The sequence below is a fragment of the Setaria italica genome, unplaced genomic scaffold (genome assembly GCF_000263155.2).
Source record: "Setaria italica strain Yugu1 unplaced genomic scaffold, Setaria_italica_v2.0 scaffold_11, whole genome shotgun sequence".
In the NCBI taxonomy this organism is placed as follows: domain Eukaryota; kingdom Viridiplantae; phylum Streptophyta; class Magnoliopsida; order Poales; family Poaceae; genus Setaria; species Setaria italica.
The window spans coordinates 32,292-50,868 of NW_014576735.1; the positions used below are offsets into that span (position 1 = coordinate 32,292).

Genomic DNA, 18,577 nt, shown 5'->3' on the forward strand with positions numbered 1-18,577 from the left:
CTAAACGACGATAACGCTCGCCATGCGCAACCTGCCGCTCCTACCACCACCGCCACCCACCCACCCTCGCGCCGCCATCTGCCGCCTGCGTGCGTTGCGCCTCGCCTCCCCCAGCCTGAGAAGCATGAGAGAAGAGAGAAGTGTGAGAGAAAGAGATAAGGTACACGTCAGAGAGAAGAGAGAAGAGATAAGGGGAGAGGAGAGACGCAAGGACATTTTAATTTCAGCGGTAGCTTAGCTTTCCAGATTCGTTCATGCGGTTCTTCAATCTCAAAATTGCAGATATGGTTATACACACATTTTCATTGGACAGAGCACACTTTTTTCAGTTTTTAAACATAACACACGTGTAGGCGCTGATTTTCCACTAGTTTTGCACACGGATTAGTTTGACGAACCAAAATATAAAGGCGCAATTGGACTAGCAGTTCGACCGGTAAAAGACCGAACAAGACCTCCAGCAATCCGGTTCGCTTAAAAGACTGTCAAGCAATCGAACCGGTAAAACTGATGAACCGGCTGGTTTTTTTGAAACCGTTGGACCGGCTGGTTCCATGCAAACCGGACTGGTTTTGACTTTTACCAATTTTACCCCTTGCTCCCTTCTGTGCAACCTTATCCACCTAGGGATACAAGTGGAAAGCTTGAGTTCTTTTCACGGTTTTACATCTGCTACACGCGAAAAGCGTCGCCGGCGCATCTGCTTCTGGATGCGCTGTCAGCGGCGACCGTCGCCGGAGCCTGGAGGCTGCCGCTTCACCAAGTTGGCTCGTCCCCTGCTCGGTCTTAACCGGCGGGCGGCGGCTGCCGGTGTGCTGCGGTGGGCGGCAAGCGGCGGCGACTGCCGGGGCCAGCAGCCGCGGGGTTCAGCAGGCAGCTGTGGCCGGCGGGGTGCTCCACCTCCACGCCTTCTCCAGTGAGCACTGAGTAGTCCAGTCCTCCGCCACCTCATCGGCTCGTCCTCGTCGCCGATGCTGCTTCTTGCTCGGCGTTCCGTGAGCAAGCAAAAGCCAACACGACGACGACAAGGCTAACGGCGGTCAGTATCCTGGTTCTAGAGTTGTACACTCCAATTCCAATCACTCAGTCTGTACTTGTACTCCCAGAAGCGATACATGGGCAGCGCCAATTTACTTTGCTTCTTAAAAGACTTTCAGACTTCACAGACTTTAAAAAATCGAACTTGTGTGTCTCAATCTCAATAAGTATAGTGGCTAGAGTTCAGACTGCTACTGAAGCGCGGAGTAGCTAGGGTCTGTTCGCTTCAGCTTATTCAACCGGCTTATCAGCCACCAAACAGTGTTTTCCTCTCACAACAAATCAGCTGTTTCAGCTTTTCAGCCAGCTTATAAGCTGAAGCGAACAGACCCTAGGAATGTAGGATAGTGACTTACTGAGTAGGAAATCAATGTTCAACATGTCCATGAGAAATGCATATCTGACATGTCCATGAGATATGCATTAAATGATGAATGGTATGCGCCTGCAAACTTTCATGATAATATTTCTGAATACTTGAACTTGGATTGCAAGTACAATTGTTATCTAACTGCTCTTATTAAGAGTATATATTTTCCCATGATCAACTATGTTATTATAATATCAGGGCCGTCGGTATTAACCCTCGATCGTTTGGAGCACAAATTCGGCAACTCTCGAGTTCTGTTCCGTGTCCGACACATCCGCTGCGCGGCCGCGACAACTGAATCGTCGCAGCCCCTTCTTCTTTTCCCATCACAAACTCGAGAATCAAGATCGATCGGATCGACGAATAGCGACCGTGTTCCGTGTTCCCGTCGGCCGTTCGCAGGATCGCAGGAAAGACGCACCGCGGCAGGCAGCACTCAGAGTAAAGCAAGCATACTGCAGGACGGCGTCACGGGGATCTTCTTGTGGTTGTGGCCACTGGACGGGAAGCCGCGAGACCCCAGCCCCAACGGACAGCAACCCAACGTGAGGTCAGTTTCTGAATGCGATCTTTGGTTCCTGTGTTCCTGAATTGAATTTAAACAAAAATGCTATTCCTTGTACATGTATATGTGTGCTCGATTTAATTCAAATTACTTTTCTATGTCTATAAGAATTAGAAACTATGATTCTAGCTTAGTTATATTAGATATATGATTTTTTTTATTTGAGGGCTCCATATTACATTTTGCACACGGGCCTCAAATTTATGAAGATGGCCCTGTATAATATATATTGTCAATTATCACTAGTATATTAGACCGGTTCAAAATATTTATGGCCGGTTCATCTCAATGGTTCAAAATTATTGGACCGGCGGTTCGACTGGTTCATAACGGTTGGACCAATGAACCATTGAACTGACTGTTAGAAGTAAAGTTTGTAACGTGTAAAACATGCATGTAATCTGGTAACATGAAAACCTATCATGGCGCTAGGATTGATTGTTAGTTGCCTTGTAAATAGGATCTGTTAGGATCCTGCGCCTAGAAGGTTCCATGGGTGCATATATGTACTGCTACGGATGGGGCTGTTTCATCCACCTGATTTAACACGCAACATCGTCGGAAGTCCCCGACGTTCAACACGCAAGTCCTGCCCTCTGTTTTTGACATGGTAATCAGAGCCAATTCCATCTAGATACACCTTGCCGCAATGTCGTCCTCTTCAGCCCTCCTGTCCAACCCTCTCTCGGCCACGGCCATCACCGAAAAACTCACCAGGACCAACTACCCCATCTGGGAGGCTCAAGTCCTCTCGGCTGTCAAAGGTGCTCGCGTTTATGGGCACCTCACTGGATCCATGGTGGCACCAGAGAAGGAGATTGCGGACAAGGAAGGCAAGCAAGTCCTGAACCCGGCGTTCGAGGAGTGGGAGGCCCGGGATCAGCAGATTCTCAGCTTCCTCTTTGCCAGCGTTTCCAGGGACATCCTCAGCCACATCGCCAAGTCCAAGACGGCACAGGCTGCATGGGCAAAGATTGAGGCGATGTTCGCCTCACAGACCCGCGCTCGCACAGTGAATCTGCGCATCGCGCTCGCTAATACCAAGAAAGGTAATCTTTCCGCTACTGAATATTTCACTAAGATGAAAGGTTTCAGTGATGAGATGACGGCGGCGGGGCGATCTATCACCGACGAGCTGGTTGAGTACATTCTCACCGGATTGTCCGCGGAGTATGAGTCGCTGGTTACCTCTCTCGTTACGAGGGTGGAATCGGTGACGCTTGATGAGCTGTATGCACAGCTCCTCAACTTCGAGACCAGGATGGGTCTGGTCCATGGCGGTGAACAGACGTCGGCCAATCTGGCCGGGCGCGGAGGCGGGCGCGGTTCAAACCGTGGCCGTGACTCCACACGTGGGCGTGGTTGCGGTCCTCCCAGCACTGGAGGCCGTGGTCGCGGCCAAGGATTCAGCACCAACAGTCAGCAACGCGGCAGCTTCAACAACAACAAGAAACGTGACAAGCCAATCTGCCAAGTGTGCGACAAGGAGGGGCACACTGCCCTTCGTTGCTGGTACCGATTTGATGAAAGCTACACAGATGAGAAGATAGGGGCGGCGGCTTCAAGCTCCTACAACATCGACAACAACTGGTACACAGACACTGGTGCCTCTGATCACATCACCAGCGAACTTGAGAAGCTGGCGGTTCGTGAGAAGTACAATGGAGGAGATCAGATCCACACTGCGAGCGGTGCAGGTATGGCAATTAGTCACATTGGTCAGTCTATGATTACTACCCCTAGCCGTAATCTTCGTTTGAATAATGTTCTGCATGTTCCTGAGGCACACAAAAATCTTATATCAGTTCATTGTTTCACATCTGACAACTCAGCATTCATGGAATTTCATCCAAATTATTTTTTGGTAAAGGATCTGGACACCAAGAAAATTCTGCTTAAGGGTCCGTGTCGGCGCGGACTGTATCCACTTCCTTCCACTTCAGCAATAAAGCAGGCCTTCACCGCGTCCAAACCATCTCTGTCCCGGTGGCATGAGCGTCTGGGTCATCCTGCATCTCCCGTAGTTCGTCAGATTGTCAGTAATAATGAGTTGCCATGTACCTCTGATTCTAGTCATGAGTATGTGTGCAATGCGTGCCAACAAGCCAAAGCACATCAGTTACCATATCCCATATCCACCAGTGAGTCTAGTGCACCTTTAGATTTGGTTTTCTCTGATGTGTGGGGCCCTGCTCTTGAGTCTGTTGGTCACAAACAATATTATGTGAGTTTTATTGATGATTACAGCAAGTTTACATGGATTTATCTTATAAAGTTTAAGTCTGAAGTATTCCAGAAATTTCATGATTTTCAGAACCTTGTTGAGAGGTTATTTGATCGAAAGATCAAGGTTGTCCAAACGGATTGGGGTGGTGAATATCAGCGACTTAATTCTTTTTTTACCAAGATTGGTATTTCGCATTTAGTCTCATGCCCGCACGCACATCAACAGAATGGTGCTGCGGAGCGAAAACATCGACATATCGTTGAGGTCGGGCTTTCCCTTCTCTCCCATGCATCTATGCCTCTGAAGTTTTGGGATGAAGCCTTCATAGCCGCAACATACTTAATTAATCGCCTGCCAAGCAAAGTCATTGCCTCCTCCACACCTCTAGAGCGACTATTTCATCAAAAACCAAATTACTCAGCCCTCCGTGCATTTGGGTGTGCTTGTTGGCCAAATCTCCGACCATACAACACACACAAGCTTCAATTCCGATCCAAACAATGTGTCTTCCTTGGCTATAGTGTCCTTCACAAAGGATTTAAGTGTCTAGATGTATCTTCTGGACGGGTATACATTTCTCGTGATGTAACATTTGATGAAAAAGTGTTTCCCTTTGCAAAGTTGCACCCTAATGCAGGCGCACGGCTAAGGCCAGAAATTCTCCTGCTTCCGTCCGAAACAACGGCTAATCCTGGGGCTAGTGACATAGCTGATCAATCCACTAATGTGCCAGTTAGCATTGATAAAAATTTTGAGTGCAGGAACTCTGGATATCAAGAAAATCCAGCATCAAATGATACCTCTACCGGCCGCACGGAGTTCCAGGAGGATTCGGTGGAGACAAATGGTGCAACACACTCTGCGCCCAGTTCTGCGTCTGCGCCAACATCCCCCTCGGGGTCGCGGCGTGAGATTCACGAGCCCTTGCCTGGCCACGCGTTTTCTCCGTCTGGCGAACCTGGGGGCGCCACGCCTCCTTTGCTCTCGTGTGTGGGCCTTGATGGTGGGTCGCTCGCCGAATCTGCGGGTGCCACAGCCTCGCCACATGACGACGCCGACAGCGCAGGCGTCCAGGGTCCTGCGTCATCCACGGACGCGACAGGTGCGTCGGGGGCTCAGCTTCCAGGGGAGATCTCCTCGCCAGGATATGCCGTGCCGCCAGATGCTGTGCACCGCCCTACAACGCGTCTTCAACGGGGCATCAGAAAACAAAAGGTATACACCGATGGAACCATTCGTTATGGATTACTAACTTCCACTGGTGAACCTTCTGATCTTGATGAGGCATTAGCAAACAAGAATTGGAAAGAGGCCATGAACTCTGAGTATGCAGCACTAACGAGGAACCAGACATGGCATTTGGTTCCACCGCAGAAAGGAAGAAATGTAATTGGGTGCAAATGGGTTTACAAGATTAAAAGGAAGGCTGATGGGACTTTGGACAGGTATAAAGCTAGGCTAGTAGCTAAAGGATTCAAACAGAGATATGGCATCGACTATGAAGATACGTTTATTCCAGTTATTAAGGCAGCGACATCTGTGTTATCCTATCGCTAGCTGTCTCATGTGGCTGGTCCCTTCGGCAGTTGGATGTACAAAATGCCTTCTTACATGGTCTCTTAGAGGAAGAGGTGTATATGCATCAGCCTCCAGGTTTTGAAGACCCAGAGAAACCAAATTTTGTATGCAAGCTAGACAAAGCACTGTATGGGCTCAAACAGGCTTCGAGGGCTTGGTATTCTCGCCTCAGTGACAAGCTAATTCAGTTGGGATTCCAGGCGTCCGAGGCTGACACTTCACTATTTTACTTTAGCAAGGGAGGCATCACGATGTTTATACTTGTCTACGTCGATGACATCATTGTTGCAAGTTCAAGTGAAGCAGACACAACCGCCTTACTTCAAGATCTTAAAGGTGAATTTGCTCTTAAGGATCTCGGTCCTCTACATTACTTTCTTGGTATTGAGGTCTCAAAAGTGCGTAATGGCATTGTTCTCACTCAGGAGAAGTATGCGTCAGACTTGTTAAAAAGAGTCGGCATGGGAGATTGTAAACCGGTAACCACACCTCTCTCTAGCAGTGAGAAGTTATCTTTGTTTGAAGGAACTCCATTAGGTCCAAGTGATGCAACAAGGTACAGAAGTGTCGTTGGGGCATTACAGTACTTGACTCTCACTAGACCTGATATTGCATTTGCCGTAAACAAGGTGTGCCAATTTCTCCATGCTCCGACTACAACACACTGGGAGGCGGTGAAACGAATTTTGAGATATGTGAAACAATGTACCAAGCTCGGTTTGAAGATTCACAGGTCGGCTTCTACTCTAGTTAGTGCTTTCTCTGATGCTGACTGGGCTGGCTGTGTTGATGACCGAAAGTCCACTGGAGGCTTTGCAGTATTCCTAGGCGGAAATCTTGTATCATGGAGTGCAAGGAAACAACCCACAGTATCTCGCTCTAGTACAGAAGCAGAGTACAAAGCGATTGCCAATGCCACAGCTGAGGTAATGTGGATACAGACATTATTACATGAGATAGGGGTTAAAGCACCTAGAGCAGCCAGATTATGGTGTGATAATTTAGGAGCTACCTATCTGACAAGCAACCCAGTGTTCCATGCTCGAACAAAACATATTGAGGTGGACTATCATTTTGTGAGAGATCGTGTGAAGCAAAAGTGACTTGAGATCGACTTTGTATCTTCTAAAGATCAGATGGCGGATGGATTCACCAAGGCTTTGCCGGTTCAGTTAATGGAGAACTTCAAGATCAATCTCAACTTGACCAAGTTGCGATTGAGGGAGGCTCTTTGAAGTAAAGTTTGTAACGTGTAAAACATGCATGTAATCTGGTAACATGGAAACCTATCATGGCGCTAGGATTGATTGTTAGTTGCCTTGTAAATAGGATCTGTTAGGATCCTGCGCCTAGAAGGTTCCATGGGTGCATATATGTACTGCTACGGATGGGGCTGTTTCATCCACTTGATTTAACACGCAACATCATCGGAAGTCCCCGACGTTCAACACGCAAGTCCTGCCCTCTGTTTTTGACACCGACACCCTCACCGGTTCGATGACCGGTCTGGTCCTAATAACTATGTCATAAAGAGGTAAACATTTGTATTACAGGATCGTCTTCTTGCTGATGCTTGCATTGTCAGCTCTTGGAGGCCATGTATGATATATACTCCAAGCTGTACAAGTGTAACTAATGGTTAATACCGAACGTTGAGCTTTACACTAGGGTCGCCCTCCTGGATCTCGTACATGTCGCTCAAGCCCATGTGCTGCATGAGCAACCAGACGAGTGTGATAAGCTCGCCGCCATGGTTGAGCTTCCGCACGTGTGTGCTCCCCCGGCACTTGCCCGCCGCGAACGTCAGCATCTCCAGCCACACCCCCAACACCACCTTCCACATGAGCCCGACGTCGTTGTTGAGGGCCATGAGCGTCTGGGCCAGGATGACGGCGTCGAACAGCACCGACTTGCTCCGGTAGCCTTTCACCGTCGACGGCTTCTCTGATGTGTTCACCTGCAGCAGCATTTCCCGCGCGTTGTGGTGGTTTTCTATCCATGCGTCCATGGAGCCGAAGAACCTCTGCAGCTCCGCGCACGTGTCCCGGTACGGCCGTAGCCCGATGCCCGCCGTGGCTGACAGCATGTCCGGCTGCTTAATGAGTAGGTAGAGCATGTACTCCGACAGGGTCTGGACGGTGGCCTCCATCCGTGCGGCGGGCTCCGACGCGCTTTTCTTGAAGAGGCACAGGTCAGTGGCGATGTGCCACAGGAGCAGGGACTCGTCGAAGTCTTTCTTCTCCACGCTCTCCCTCAAGAGGTTCAACTTTTCGTCGTCGTTCTTGAGCGCCCCCTTGATGTCCTTGATCTGCTCCTCGAGGACGAGGCGTTCGTCCTTGTCCTCGACCGCCTTCTTCATCTGCTCCTCGTAGTGTGTCTTGAGCGCCTCCTTGATCTCCCACTTGAGGCGCTCGATGACATCCTTGCCTCGGCGGCCGCACACCTCCATGATGCCCTCCTTCTTTTCCTTCTTCTCTTGCAGATTCATGGCCGCGCCCTTGAGGCTCTCGAAGATGAAGTCGAGGAGGCTGCTGGATCCCTCCTTCATAAGGGGCACACGTTTGATGAAGATGAGGTCGTCAACGATCTCCTCGAGGCCGACCTTGTCGGCGACCTTGAGCCACCAGCGGCAACGGCCTCTCCTGCTGTTATGCTCCGGCTTGCCCAGGCAGTAGCCGATGAGGTTGAGCTGCGAGGTCTTCCCCGACCAGCGCCGCGTCCGCCGTGACCGCTTGGCCGCCCGGGTCAGCCGCACCAGCCACCTCAGCCGCTGCGACTGCTCGAGGAAGACGGTGACGCGGTTGGAGAACAGGAGCATGAGCAGCGCCACCGCGTCGAGCGCCAGTCCGCCGAGCAGCAGCGCGTAGGTGATGCCGGTGTCGACGCGGCTGATGTTGTGGCGGCGCTTGTCGAGGAGGACGAAGATGGCGAGCGCGGCGGCGAGGCAGCCGGAGCAGACGCAGCGCAGGACCCAGCCGTGGGCGGTGTGGGCGACGGGCGCCTTGGTGTAGACCATGTCGTAGATGAAGTTGAGCTCCACCTCGATAACATCGAACGCCTCGCTGGGCGTGAGGTCCGTGCGCTGCAGGAAGAAGGCCTGGCTCAGCCTGCGCTGCTTGGAGCTGAGGATGATGTCGATGAATAGGGGCCGGAAGTTGAGGAAGAAGTCGTACGCCTGCACCTCCACGCTCTTCACTGCGAGAATCCCCGCGTGCCACTCTCGCGTCATCGCCAGTCGATACGCCTCCTGCTCGGAATAGGCGATGGCGACGTCTACGACCAGGCCGGCCTTCCTCTTGGAGTCTACCTCCATCATGAACTTGGCGTAGTTGGGGCCGGCGTCTGGGGGACCGAGCATGCTGCCACGCAAGCTTTGGACGCTTGATGAGTAGAGGGAGTAGGTGCGCTCGCCGTACTTGACTACACCGGCGAGGAGGATGAGGAATGTGGCCGGGATAAGGGGGTTGCCGTGCAGGGAGCACAAGATGATGACGGCGGCGGAGAAGAGCTCAAAGAGGAGGCCAACGAGGTGGCGGTTCCAGAGCTCATTGTCCTCCACGGAGTAGGCGGTGATGGTGTCCGGCCCTCCCAGGTGAAGCAACAGGAACGGCGTCCAGAAGGCGAAGATGATGGGGCTGCTGCTGCAGCCGCTGTCATCGTTGCCAAAGCTGGACGACGACGAGCCGCCGATGTTGCCCATGCTGTTGAGGAGGAGGCCGAGGGCGAGGTCGGCGACCCAGTCGGCGAGGAGGTAGCAGGACCAGACGGCGAAGCTTGCCAACGGGGCGGAGGAGCGCTTGCGCGCGGGGCCGAGGAAGATGAGGAGGACCTGGAGGAGGAGGCTGAGCAGCACGGCCACCCGGATCTCCCAGCTGCTGTCCTGCTGCGGCACCGGCGGGTTGAAACCCATGGTCGCCTCGCTGAGCCGAAATGTTCATGGATATGTGGTGGCTGCATGCAGCGGGTGTATGTAAGGCTGCTGCATGATGGAATAATATATGTTACGTGAGTGCATCATCAAGCCAGCTAGTTTCTTGTCCAACACTTACTGATCAATACTCGTCGGATCGGAACGTATAGAGTAGCTCTCCTTTTCTTTCCATGCACGTCTGTCTTGCAGAAGAAGAAGAAGAAAAAAGATGTGATCGAGAACAGCATAGATGGTAGGAGTACTGTTATGTAGTAAGAGACACGACAGGGGCCGGGTATCAAGACAGCAGGGGCATCAATCTCCGATCCGGTGCTTGCATTGCAATGGGAGCAAAGGCACGCATACAACATGAACGAAATATATATATGACGACGACACACCATTGTACGCTTGGGACATCAATCCTCGCGAGGAAGGATTGAGTTACTTAGTATGAATCCTCACAAAGAGGATGGGTGATACAAACTTCCTGGGGGCACCGTACAAAGAGGACGATCAAACAGGCGACACCTAACCGTCTGGAAGCAAGCTTCAAAAGTAACAAACGCGAATCGAAAGCTGAAGATAAACTTGTTGAACCTCACACTCAAATTCCCAAGTCCCACACCTTCAATCTTTCTCTCACCCAATCCCTAACTCAAACTCTAAAGATTTAGCTCAAAGAGAGAGTGGTGATGAGTATTGAATGCTCTAGAGGGTGTTTTTATTCGAGTTAGGTCAGCAGCAATGAAGGAGGGGGCTGAGGGGGTATAAATACCAGAACCCCAAAAACTAGCCGTTACGGTGCTGTTAGGTGCTTATTGTAACTTCCGACACAGTTAGACTAAAATGGCTGAGCACCCTGTAACTTCCGATACCAATTATCAAAACTTTTGACTAAGGGTCGAAACTTCCGATACTATTAAATTAAATCGGCTGAGCACCCTCGGGCAGAAGCTTTTGAAAACTTCCTGCTGGTGTCGGAACTTTCAACACTCACAGAAGCTGTAAGAAAAATAAACGTTCAAGTGCATGAGTGGTGTCTCTCATGGATGGTTAGCATCTCAAACAAACACTTTGACATCTTCAAGCTATCCATCCGCATCCCCCTTTATAGTACGGTATTTCTATACTCAATTTCAAAAATAGAAATTATAAAAAGATCTTCTTTTAAACTCAAACACCGTTCTTCACTAAAATTGGGGTTGTTTTCTTACACCTTTGCACTTATTAGAATTTAAACCTGTCAATTACTTGATAAAAATCATTAGTACCTTAATCATGCATATCATCAACACCAAAACCCACTTAGGAGGCCAAATGCACTTTCAGCGGGGTGGGAGGCGGGAGGGCGGGGGCGACGAGGTCCGTCGGGAGGGCGGTGGCAGGGGTGGTGGGGCCGTAGGCGGCGGGTGGCCGGATTTCATATTTTTTTACTTTTTAATAACCTTTAGTACCGGCTATTTGACCCGATACTAAAGGACCCCCTTTAATACTGAACTAGTAGTACCGACTGCACAGTCGGTACTATGGTTCCCGACCAACTATTTCCCTAGTAGTGGCTCGCCGAGCCGAAATGTTCAGGATATGTGGTGGCTGCATGCAGCGTGTGTGTAAGGTTGCTGCATATTGGAATAATATATGTTACGTGAGTGCATCATCAAGCGAGCTAGTTTCTTGTCCAACACTCCTACTGATCAACACTCGTCGGATCGGAACAGATAGAGTAGCTCTCTTTTTCTTTCCATGCATGTCCGTCTTGCACAAGAAGAAGAAGAAAAAGGTGTGATCGAGAACAGCATAGATGGTAGGAGTACTGTTATGTAGTAAGAGACACGACGACAGGGACCGGGTATCCAAGACAGCAGGGGCATCAATCTCCGATCCGGTGCTTGCATATTGCAATGGGAGCAAGGCACGCATACAACATGACCGAAATATATTGCATTGTACGCTTGGAACATGCATGCAACGCAATCTCTTTAGCTCGCAACTACCACATATGCAAATACCAGCATAAACAAATGTAGAAATACATTGTACTGAAATTAATTATAGAGCAAATGCATAGTAAGTAATACATTGTGTAGAAATATTATGCATGATAATTTTGTAACCCAGAAATGACAGTGTCGTGGGTCATATAAAATCCTTAATGAATCTCATGAGCATATTGAAATAAATACATCAAGCTATAATTGAGAAATCAAACATACTAAACAGTCTTAGATCGGGATGATATCTCCTCTCCTTCTCTCCTCTCTTCTGGTGCAGAGTGGAGGAGGCGGCCGGAGGCAGCGGCGGGAGGGGGTGGGGTGGAGAGGCGGGCGGGGCTGGCGGGGCAGGGGTGGGGTAGGGGGATTTTTCTTTTTCTTTTATTTTTTAACACCATCTAGTATCAGTTGGGCAAGTACTAGATCCACTTTAGATTCAATTTTTCCAATAGTATCATCAACGCTAATTAATTTAAGAAAACTAACAAAACAACAAACCTTAGTAGATATTTTTTCAGACAGGGCAGTTGAATTACAAGCAAGTGATCATCAAAAGCACGTTACAAGATAACGCAAATTTATAGGATAAAACTAAAATAGGACGAACGAGAAGGATTGAGATAGAGGGAAATAGGACACTCTACTGGTCGGCGGCGAGCTACTCTACTGGTCGTTTACGATGAGCTTGGCCTTGGGCGTCCCCCTCCTGGATCTGGTACATGTCGCCGAGGCCCATGTGCGCCATGAGGAACCAGACGAGGGTGATGAGCTCGCCGCCGCGGCTGAGCTGCCGCACGTGCGTGCTCCCGCGGCACTTGCCCGCCGCGTACGTCAGCATCTCCCCCCACACCCCCGTCACCACCTCCCACATGTCGTCGTCGTCGAGCTCCCTGAGCACCTTAGCCAGGATGACAGCGTCGAACAGCACCGACTTGCTCCGGTCGCCCTTCACCGTCGACGGCTTCTCTGACGTGTTCACCCGCAGCAGCATTACCCGGGCGTCCTCGTGGGCGCCGACCCACGCGTCCATGGAGGCAAAGAAGCGCTGCGCCTCGGCGCAGGTGTCCCGGTAGCGGAGCAGCCCGATGCCCGCCGTGGCCGACAGCATCTCCGGCTGCTTAATGAGCAGGTACAGCATGTACTCCGACAGGGTCTCGCCGATGGGCCGCCACTGCGCTTCGGCCTGCGTCGGCACCCTCTGCTCATCCTTGAGGTGGCACCCACATAGGTCGGTGGCGACGTGCCACAGCAGGAGGGACTCGTCGAAGTCACTCTCGACCACGCTGTCCAGGATGAGTTTGAACTTTTTGTCCCTGCTATGGTTGCTGAGCGCCTCCTTGATCTGCTTCGTCGTCTCCAGGCGTTCGTCGTCGTCCTTGTTCTTCATCTTGATCAGTGCCTCCTTGATCTGCTCCTCGAGGACGACGAGGTGTCCGTCCTTGTTATCTATCTTGAGCGCCTTGATGATCTGCTCCTCGAAGCCCTTGTCCTTGTCGTCCTTGAGCGCCTCCTTGATCTGCTCCTCGAGGACGAGGCGTTCGTCCTTGTCCTCGACCGCCTTCTTCATCTGCTCCTCGTAGTGTGTCTTGAGCGCCTCCTGGATCTTCTCCTTAAGGCGCCCGACGACACCCTTGCCTCGGCGGCCGCACACCTCCATGATGTCCTCCTTCTTTTTTATATTCTCTGCCGCGCCCTTGAGGCCCTTGAAGATGAAGTCGAGGAGGCTGCTGCTGCTGCTGGATCCCTCCTTCATAAGCGGCACGCGTTTGATGAAGATGAGGTCGTCGACAAGGTCGACAATGTCCTGGAGGCCGACCTTGTCGGCGACCTTGAGCCACCAGCGGCAACGGCCTCTCCTGCTGTTATGCTCCGGCTTGCCCAGGCAGTAGCCGATGAGGTTGAGCTGCGAGGTCTTCCCCGACCAGCGCCGCGTCCGCCGTGACCGCTTGGCCGCCCGGGTCAGCCGCACCAGCCACCTCAGCCGCTGCGACTGCTCGAGGAAGACGGTGGCGCGGTTGGAGAACAGGAGCATGAGCAGCGCCACCGCGTCGAGCGCCAGTCCGCCGAGCAGCAGCGCGTAGGTGATGCCGGTGTCGACGCGGCTGATGTTGTGGCGGCTCTTGTCGAGGAGGAGGAAGATGGCGAGCGCGGCGGCGAGGCAGCCGGAGCAGACGCAGCGCAGGACCCAGCCGTGGGCGGTGTGGGCGACGGGCGCCTTGGTGTAGACCATGTCGTAGATGAAGTTGAGCTCCACCTCGATGACCTCGAACGCCTCGCTGGACGTGAGGTTCTCGCGCTGCAGGAAGAAGGCCTGGCTGAGGCGGCGCTCCTTGAAGCTTAGGATGAGGTTGACGAAGAGGCGGCGGAAGATGACGAAGAACTCGTACGCGCGCGCCTCCACGCTCTTGTTGACTTTCTGCACGAGGCGCTCGGTTTCTTTCTCTTCCATCTCATTCTGCGCCTTGCTGGCCTCGCCGTCGGCAATGGTGATCTCGACGGCCAGGCCAGCCTTGTACTTGGAGTCGAACTCGGTCATGAGCTTGGCGTAGTTGGGGCCGGGCTCCGGCGGGTCGAGGATCTTGGTGCGGAAACCGTCGACGCTGCCGGAGTAGAGCGAGTAGGTTCGCTCGGCGTACTTGATGATGCCGGCGACGAACATGAGGACGGTGGCGTGGATCATGGGGTTGCCGCGCAGGGAGCAGAAGAAGATGACGGAGGCGGAGAAGAGCTCGAAGAGGAGGCCGATGAGGTGGCGGAGCCACAGCTCGTTGTCCTCGAGGGAGTAGGCGGTGATGGTGTCGGGCCCGCCCAGGTGGAGCAGCAGGAACGGCGTCCAGAAGGCGAAGATAATGGGGCTGCTGCTGCCGCTGTCGGCGTTGCCGGCGTTGGCGCCGGCGTTCGCGCCGCCGCCGCCGCGCTTGAGGCCGAAGCTGGACGACGAGCTGCCGCTGCCGCCGCCGCCGATGTTGCCCATGTTGTTGAGGAGGAGGCCGAGGGCGAGGTCGGCGACCCAGTCGGCGAGGAGGTAGCAGGACCAGACGGTGAAGCGCGGGAAGGGGTGGGAGGAGCGCTTGCGGACGGGGCCGACGAAGATGAGGAGGATCTGGAGGAGGAGGCTCACCTGCACCGCCGCCCGGATCTCCCAGTTGCTGTCCTGCTGCGGCACCGGAGGGTTGAACCCCATCTTCGCCGCCGGCGACGGACGACGACCGTGCTGCGGCTAGCAGTTGACCGATTACCTGGGCACACGCATTCTTCATTACTCATTTGCCATTACTGGATGAACCGATCAAGTGAGAAAGATGAACCTATCAAGCTTATTATAATAGATGCATCGTTTCTTTGATGATTGGATCAGCCATCATTCGTACACTTTTGCATTTTGGATAAATCAAATTGCTAGTAAATAACTAAAATAAAACACGCACCTGCACTGCGCTGCACTGCTCCGAAATTGAGCTCGATGGTCTAGGGCGGCGGAACTGACGATAGAAACTCCAGTACTTGATCGAGTAGCAGAGATAGATGCAATGTGGCGGTGAGCTTTGCTTGTAGCTATATGCTGCTGCTGCGACTACCGGCCAATGCAAGTCATACTCCAACGACAGACGGAATACACCTTTTATTTCCTTCTTTTGCACTCTCCCAAAAAAGTAAAAGAGGAAAGCGAAAGTAGTTACTATAGGACCAGTCGCATGCATGAGCAGACAAAAAGAATATTATTAGATCATCGGTGTGCATCACAAGCAAATTGAGGCATGCAGCAGGTACAAGGTATAACTATATATATGCAAAAAAAAAACACAAGAGGAAAATAAACAAGCAAGACTGCATATGTATATCTACTACTCCCTCCGTTCCAAATTATAAGTCATTCCAATTTTTTTTGAGAGTCAAAACATCTCAAGTTTGATCAAATCTATACAATAAAATACTAATATTCATGATACTAGATAAGTACTATTAATTTCTTCATTAAATATATTTTCATAGTATATCTATTTGGTGCCATAAACCTTTATGATCCTCTCTATAATTTTGGTCAAACATAAAATGGTTTGACTCTCCAAAAAAATTGGAATGACTTATAATTTGGAACGGAGGGAGTACATACCTAGTTGCCTCCAAGTATGAATGTAAATGACTCTTCTCGCATGATCAGACAAACATTGCTGGTTCAACACCTACTTTATTCTTATTTCCCATGAGCGTCTAATCTTAAAATGGCCTCATCTCTTGTTTGCCTTCCAATCATCAGGCTAACATATATGATTTGACTGGGTATTAAGAATTTTTTATATCGGCAAAAAAACCCCTCAACTTTAGATGGAGAGCACCGGTACGCACGCACCATCGTCAGGCTAACAACTTGCAACCAGAGCAAGGCATACTCCCTTTTGCTCTTTTCCCTTTAGCTAGGTTCGTTCGATTGCGTTTTGTTTTTTCTGGGCCGTGTTGCCGACGCTCTGCAGCCTCTTTACGATAGCTTGCAATGCCTGCAAACGTAACGTGTGCATGCATGATGCATGCACCGGACAAATCCCTTCGTATATAAAGAATTTTCACCCACCAAAAATCACTACATGTGTTTTATTTCTTATTAGAGCAGAGTTTCAGTATATATGCCATTCCTCTCAGTACTAGAAAACTGACCTCTCATCCCTAGCTTTGGTACCGGTTGCATTTTGAACCGGTACTAATATTAGCATTAGTACGATTCCAAAGGATACTGCCTGGGGCGCGCCAAGAGGACCTAAAGTACCGGTTGGGGGAAACAACCGGTACTAAAGGGTGAGAATTAGTACCGGTTGTAGCACCCAACCGTTACTAATGCTCCACGCGCACTCTAGTACCGGTTGGGGGAAACAACCGGTATTAAAGGGTGAGAATTAGTACCGGTACAAAATTTTGGATCCCATGATTCCTACTAGTCAAAGAAATTGATATGAGGTTAGAGGAATAATTTCATAGTTTAGTACTTTTTCAAATAGAGGTACTTAATTACTCATTTTTAGAATAATCTACAATGGGAAAATTTTTCATTTATATGTTATGTTATCAAATTGTAGGAAATAATGTTCATCTATCGCTCATTCAAGAATTTTTCTATATTATCTAGCTATTCAATATTTTTACTACTATTTCCACAGCTCAAGCTTCACCCTATCCATAGCGCCATAGGGGAGGTGCTGCCGGATTTGTGACCATTTTTTGGGGATTGCAATCATTCAAGTATTCTAAAGGTTAGAAACTTCATCCTCCGTTGATACATGGATAGTAAACTTCAAAAACCAATTTATGTGTATATACTTAATTAGGAAAATTAGATTAAGTATTTCAATTCATTTTCTTATAGTTGAAAAACAACATGTTGAACTTGTTGAATTCTTCGATTTAGGTAGACATTCATGCAATTGATGTCTATAGTTGGTATGGTAAAGTTGATGGATTACGTGTCTAAAGTTTATTTGTGTATTAATTTTTTGTCACTTCATATGTAGGTGAGATGACATCGTCCGGGTGTGAATACAATCGGCGTAGGTTGTACGTGCATTACGTGGGCGAGTCCAATGCAGATGCTCACATACCTCCTGCCCTTCCGGTACCTCTTTGTAGATATGTCGGTGTATTAGACCAACAATCCGCCTAGGGGGTACCCTAGGTGGTCTTTTGTGCGGTAGGTGTCGTCGAGAATCAAGGAATCGATGGTGACGCAAGGAACACGATTTAGATAGGTTCAGGTCGATAGATCGCATAATACCCTACGTCATGTGTGTAGCTTATATTGATCGAGTTGTGTTGTTCGTTGTTCTGGAGGGGGTGCCTGCCCACCTTTATATAGTCGGGGGAGCAGGGTTACAGGGCGGATTGTATGAGTCCTAGTCGAATACATTTTACAGAGTCCTACTCCAACTCGGTAAAGTAGTTTCCTTCTGACCCGACTAAACTTCGGGGAGTACATGAAGTCTACATGCCCTGCAGAGTAGTCTTCATGTCCGAGTAGGTTTCGGGTACATTCCCTTGAGTGGGTCCGTAAGTCTTCTGGTGAGCCTAGGGGTGCCTAGCCAACAGATGTGGCATGGAAGCTGAGGTGAAACAATCAAGGCACCTAAAGATAGCTGGAAGAGCCTTCTATGTGTGCAAGTGGACATTTGATCCAATACCTGCCGCTCCTTGTGATTTCTTTCAGTGGATAGATGGACTCGACAAATATGATCCTAGGATCCACCTATTCCCATACGATAGCATAGAGCTTAAATCATACCATCAGTTTAGGCGTTGGGTTCCTTCTCCACCAAACCTAGCTAGAATGACCGAGGAGGAGAAGCAGGAGGCTGCTTGTAGGCGTGTGAAGGATCCTCCCATGTGCAAGTGTGGAGTTGCTACTAAGCTTATGCGTCCTAACTTAGGGGTTCCACCTAAGTTCACTCCATTCTTTCTATGCTCGCTAACGATCCATGTAAGTTTAGTAGGAGAATGTTAGTATGATGTGTAGCAAGCAGTGTTAGTTTTTTTATATGCACCGTTTAATCTTGTCACTGGTTTTATGCAGGATGGGTGACCGCTATGTGATTTCAATGAGTATATCTATGGGCCTAAGCCGATGTGGCCAACAGAAGAGCAAGTGCGGGAGTTTGAGAGTGGAAAGGCACCATGGCCATGTGTGTCCTCTCCTAGTCGTAGATGCAAGTATGGTATATTGGCAACAAAAGGTGTGGTGCCTTCTGAACTTGGATATGGTTCGTCCCGTGGCAATGCACATGGCAAGTACTAGGTGAGTAACTATTCATCTCTTTTGTTGATCATTTATCCCATTACATATGAAATGTGTATCCATTGTTTCAAATTTGTAACAATATGAACATCTTGTTGCAGAAGGGAAAGACACGTGATT

The 18,577-nt window shown here is 50.1% G+C and overlaps 3 protein-coding genes across 3 annotated transcripts; 1 reads left to right on the forward strand and 2 right to left on the reverse strand.

Annotated features, from left to right (window-relative positions):
• The first annotated feature begins 673 nt into the window (after window positions 1-673).
• LOC105913644 lies at window positions 674-4,286 on the forward strand. The gene is made up of 3 exons (XM_012843171.2): window positions 674-1,039; window positions 1,607-3,670; window positions 3,844-4,286. The coding sequence occupies exons 2-3, from the start codon at window positions 2,623-2,625 to the stop codon at window positions 3,870-3,872; spliced, it is 1,077 nt and encodes a 358-aa protein (XP_012698625.1). The 5' UTR covers window positions 674-1,039; window positions 1,607-2,622; the 3' UTR covers window positions 3,873-4,286.
• Window positions 4,287-7,288: 3,002 nt separating this feature from the next.
• On the reverse strand, window positions 7,289-9,846 carry LOC101752865. The gene has a single exon (XM_004987202.3). It carries the CDS (start codon window positions 9,686-9,688, stop codon window positions 7,418-7,420), a length of 2,271 nt encoding a protein of 756 aa, XP_004987259.1. The 5' UTR covers window positions 9,689-9,846; the 3' UTR covers window positions 7,289-7,417.
• A 2,318-nt stretch (window positions 9,847-12,164) lies between these two features.
• On the reverse strand, window positions 12,165-15,251 carry LOC101786999. Its single transcript, XM_022823618.1, has 2 exons — window positions 15,111-15,251; window positions 12,165-14,921 (listed from the first exon to the last, which is right to left on the reverse strand). Exon 2 carries the CDS (start codon window positions 14,864-14,866, stop codon window positions 12,341-12,343), a length of 2,526 nt encoding a protein of 841 aa, XP_022679353.1. The 5' UTR covers window positions 14,867-14,921; window positions 15,111-15,251; the 3' UTR covers window positions 12,165-12,340.
• Window positions 15,252-18,577: the final 3,326 nt, after the last annotated feature.

What these genes read in the sequence shown, in the direction of transcription:
- LOC105913644 (XM_012843171.2), top strand. Translation starts at nt 2,623, where the DNA reads ATGTCGTCCTCTTCAGCCCTCCTGTCCAACCCTCTCTCGGCCACGGCC. An exon ending in CCACACTGCGAGCGGTGCAG is followed by an intron (nt 3,671 to 3,843) that starts GTATGGCAATTA and finishes TTTTTGGTAAAG; the next exon opens with GATCTGGACACCAAGAAAAT.
- LOC101786999 (XM_022823618.1), bottom strand. Translation starts at nt 14,866, where the DNA reads ATGGGGTTCAACCCTCCGGTGCCGCAGCAGGACAGCAACTGGGAGATC.
- LOC101752865 (XM_004987202.3), bottom strand. Translation starts at nt 9,688, where the DNA reads ATGGGTTTCAACCCGCCGGTGCCGCAGCAGGACAGCAGCTGGGAGATC.